The sequence below is a fragment of the Budorcas taxicolor genome, chromosome 10 (genome assembly GCF_023091745.1).
Source record: "Budorcas taxicolor isolate Tak-1 chromosome 10, Takin1.1, whole genome shotgun sequence".
Taxonomy (NCBI): Eukaryota; Metazoa; Chordata; class Mammalia; order Artiodactyla; family Bovidae; genus Budorcas; species Budorcas taxicolor.
Genome location: NC_068919.1, coordinates 26,049,821 through 26,052,651, shown reverse-complemented (window position 1 = coordinate 26,052,651; position 2,831 = coordinate 26,049,821). Strand labels below are relative to the sequence as shown.

General features: G+C 37.4%; 1 protein-coding gene across 1 annotated transcript; it reads right to left on the bottom strand.

The window, feature by feature from the left end:
- Nucleotides 1-268: 268 nt before the first annotated feature.
- On the bottom strand, nucleotides 269-1,207 carry LOC128054186 (olfactory receptor 4K13-like). The gene has a single exon (XM_052646798.1). The coding sequence runs from the start codon at nucleotides 1,205-1,207 to the stop codon at nucleotides 269-271; it is 939 nt and encodes a 312-aa protein (XP_052502758.1).
- Between the last annotated feature and the right edge of the window lie 1,624 nt (nucleotides 1,208-2,831).

The window sequence follows — 2,831 nt, the reverse complement described above, 5'->3', positions numbered from 1 at the left end:
GTTAGAACTCAACCAACAGTATTTTAAAATCTAAGAATTTATAGAAAAATTTAAAATTACAACTTAAATGGATGATAATATGTTGGAATGATTTTGCACTTGGATGTGCAATTCAGAATGCTTTGTTGCATATATTCTTGTGTAGGGAAAAGTAATAATTTCCCAAAATATGACTTATGTTCAGTGTAAAATCTTATACCTGTGTCTCTGGATGATGATTACAATGACAACAACAATGATGATGCCTTTGAGGATTGTAATATTTAAGTTAAAAGGCTGATCTGGAACTCACATTCTTGGTCTTTATTTTTATTATTGCTTTCTTCACGTCTTTATTCCTAAATGAGTAAATGATTGGATTTAAAAGGGGAGTAAAAATTGTATAAAACACAGAGAAGATCTTATCTATGAAAACATGGCTGAATGGCCATATATAGATAAAGAGGCAAGGTCCAAAGAATAGTACCACCATGGTGATGTGGGCTGAAAGAGTGGACATGGCCTTGGAATATCCACTGGAGGAGTGATGATGGACAGTTATCAGGATGATGCTATAGGAAATGAACAGAAATATGAAACAGAACAAAGAAAGTAGTCCACTAAATGCAATGACTAATAGGTCTAAGACATAGGTGTCAGTGCAGGCAAGTTTGATCACCTGAGGCAGGTCACAGAAAAAACTATCCACAACATTGGGGCCACAAAATGGTAAAGTCACTATAAAAACCATTTGGCTAACAGAATGCACAAATCCAGCACTCCAGGAGAAAAGTGCAAGTCTGATGCAAATATGGTGGCTCATAATATTTTTGTAATGAAGGGGTTTGCATATAGCAATTAATCTATCAATTGCCATGGCTATAAGCAACATCATCTCACTTCCACCTAAAAGGTGAAGGAAAAAAATCTGGTCCATGCATCCTTCATAAGAAATGGCCTTATTTTCCCTAATTAAGTCACCACTCATTTTAGGAGTAGCAAAGGAAGCCAGAGACATATCAATAAAGGACAGGTTGACCAGTAGGATGTACACTGGAGACTGTAATTGAGGGTCCAATTTCACTACCAAGATTATAATGAGGTTACTTAATAAAATGGCTATGTAAATAATGGAAAAAAAGTAAAAAAAGAAAATCTGTAACTCATGAGACTCTGTGAGTCCCAGCAAAATAAATTCAGCCACTACAGAGTGATTCTGTTTTTCCATTTGTTTGGCTGTTGGCAAATGTTACCTAAAACAAAACCAAAATAGAAAGTCTGTTAGTTGAATTTGAAAGATAAGTGCATAGTCACTTAACTTTTTTCCCTAAAATTCCCTGAAATGCTTAAAAAGGATAAAAAAGAATTAACACTAAATCCAGTTTTTTGAAAGAGATAGACACAATTTCTTAACAAAAATTATGAGGAATATCTGCCATAAACCAAGATGTTTGAAGGAAATTAAAACTATAATATGTAACTCATATTTGGTCTTAACAAAAGTGATGATCTCAGCTGGTGGGAGAATATGCAAGCTCTTTGACATCTCTTTTAGAGTTTGAGAAATAGATTTATTCTTCCTCCATAGACAGAAAAATAAGGTCTACCATCTTGAACTCTAACAATAGTAAGGGTCATGTAAGTGAAAGACTTCCCTGGTGGCTCAGACGGTAAAGCAGCTGTCTACAATGCGGGAGATCCAGGTTCTATCCCTGGGTTGGGAAGATCCCCTGGAGAAGGAAATGGCAATACACTCCAATACTATTGCCTGGAAAATCCCATGGACAGAGGAGCCTGGTAGCTACAGTCCATGGGGTCGCAAAGAGTCGGACATGACTGAGTGACTTCACTTTCTTTCTTTCACTTTCAAGTGAAAGAAAGGACAAGTGGTTTTCTAATTATAAGCAGGACTAAGAGAAATGAAACTGGGTAACTGGAATATAGAGCATTAACAATCTAGAAGTCGTTCTGTAGTTGCTGCTAAAAGTCAGATGAACAGAGAGATAATAAACATTATCAGTTTTGAGACAAATGAATCTATGTTTGGCAAATTGAGATAGCTTCCCATCTTATTTTTTTCTGAGATGGAAGAAGTGTCCAAATATTTGAGTCTTCTCCCACAGGCCCTGATTTCCTTTGGGCCTATGCATTTAGTAGATTGAGAAGTACAGTGCAGAGATAGCCTAAATGGATGCTTGCTACTGGCTTGTGGATCCCTGATAAACAAAAGGAAATCTCATGTACACCCGTGGCGGATTCATGCCAATGTATGGCAAAATCAATACAGTATTGTAAAGTAAAATAAAGTAAAAATAAAAATTTTTAAAGAAAGGAAATCTGTTTATCTGGGAACACATCCATGTTGCTCTGGATGTGTAAAGCAGACCTTTGTGGAATGACATCCATTTACACATGAATAGTGCATTCTGAAGGAGATCAGCCCTGGGAGTTGTTTGGAAGGAATGATGCTAAAGCTGAAACTCCAGTATTTTGGCCACCTCATGTGAAGAGTTGACTCATTGGAAAAGACTCTGATGCTGGGAGGGATTGGGGGCAGGAGGAGAAGGGGACGACAGAGGATGAGATGGCTGGATGGCATCACCGACTCGATGGACGTGAGTTTGAGTGAACTCCGGGAGTTGGTGATGGACAGGGAGGCCTGGCGTGCTGCGATTCATGGGGTCGCAAAGAGTCAGACATGACTGAGCAACTGAACTGAACTGAACTGAATGCTAGCCAGAATTTTTGAAACAAAATAATAAGGAAGATATACCAGGTATCTAAGAAGAGATAGTAACACAATACATTGTTTTTAAGATATCTGAAAAAAAAAACAAAAAACAGAAGAGTTT

Bases quoted from the DNA above. Each gene is read 5' to 3' on its own strand.
- LOC128054186 (XM_052646798.1), bottom strand. From the start codon at position 1,207: ATGGAAAAACAGAATCACTCTGTAGTGGCTGAATTTATTTTGCTGGGA.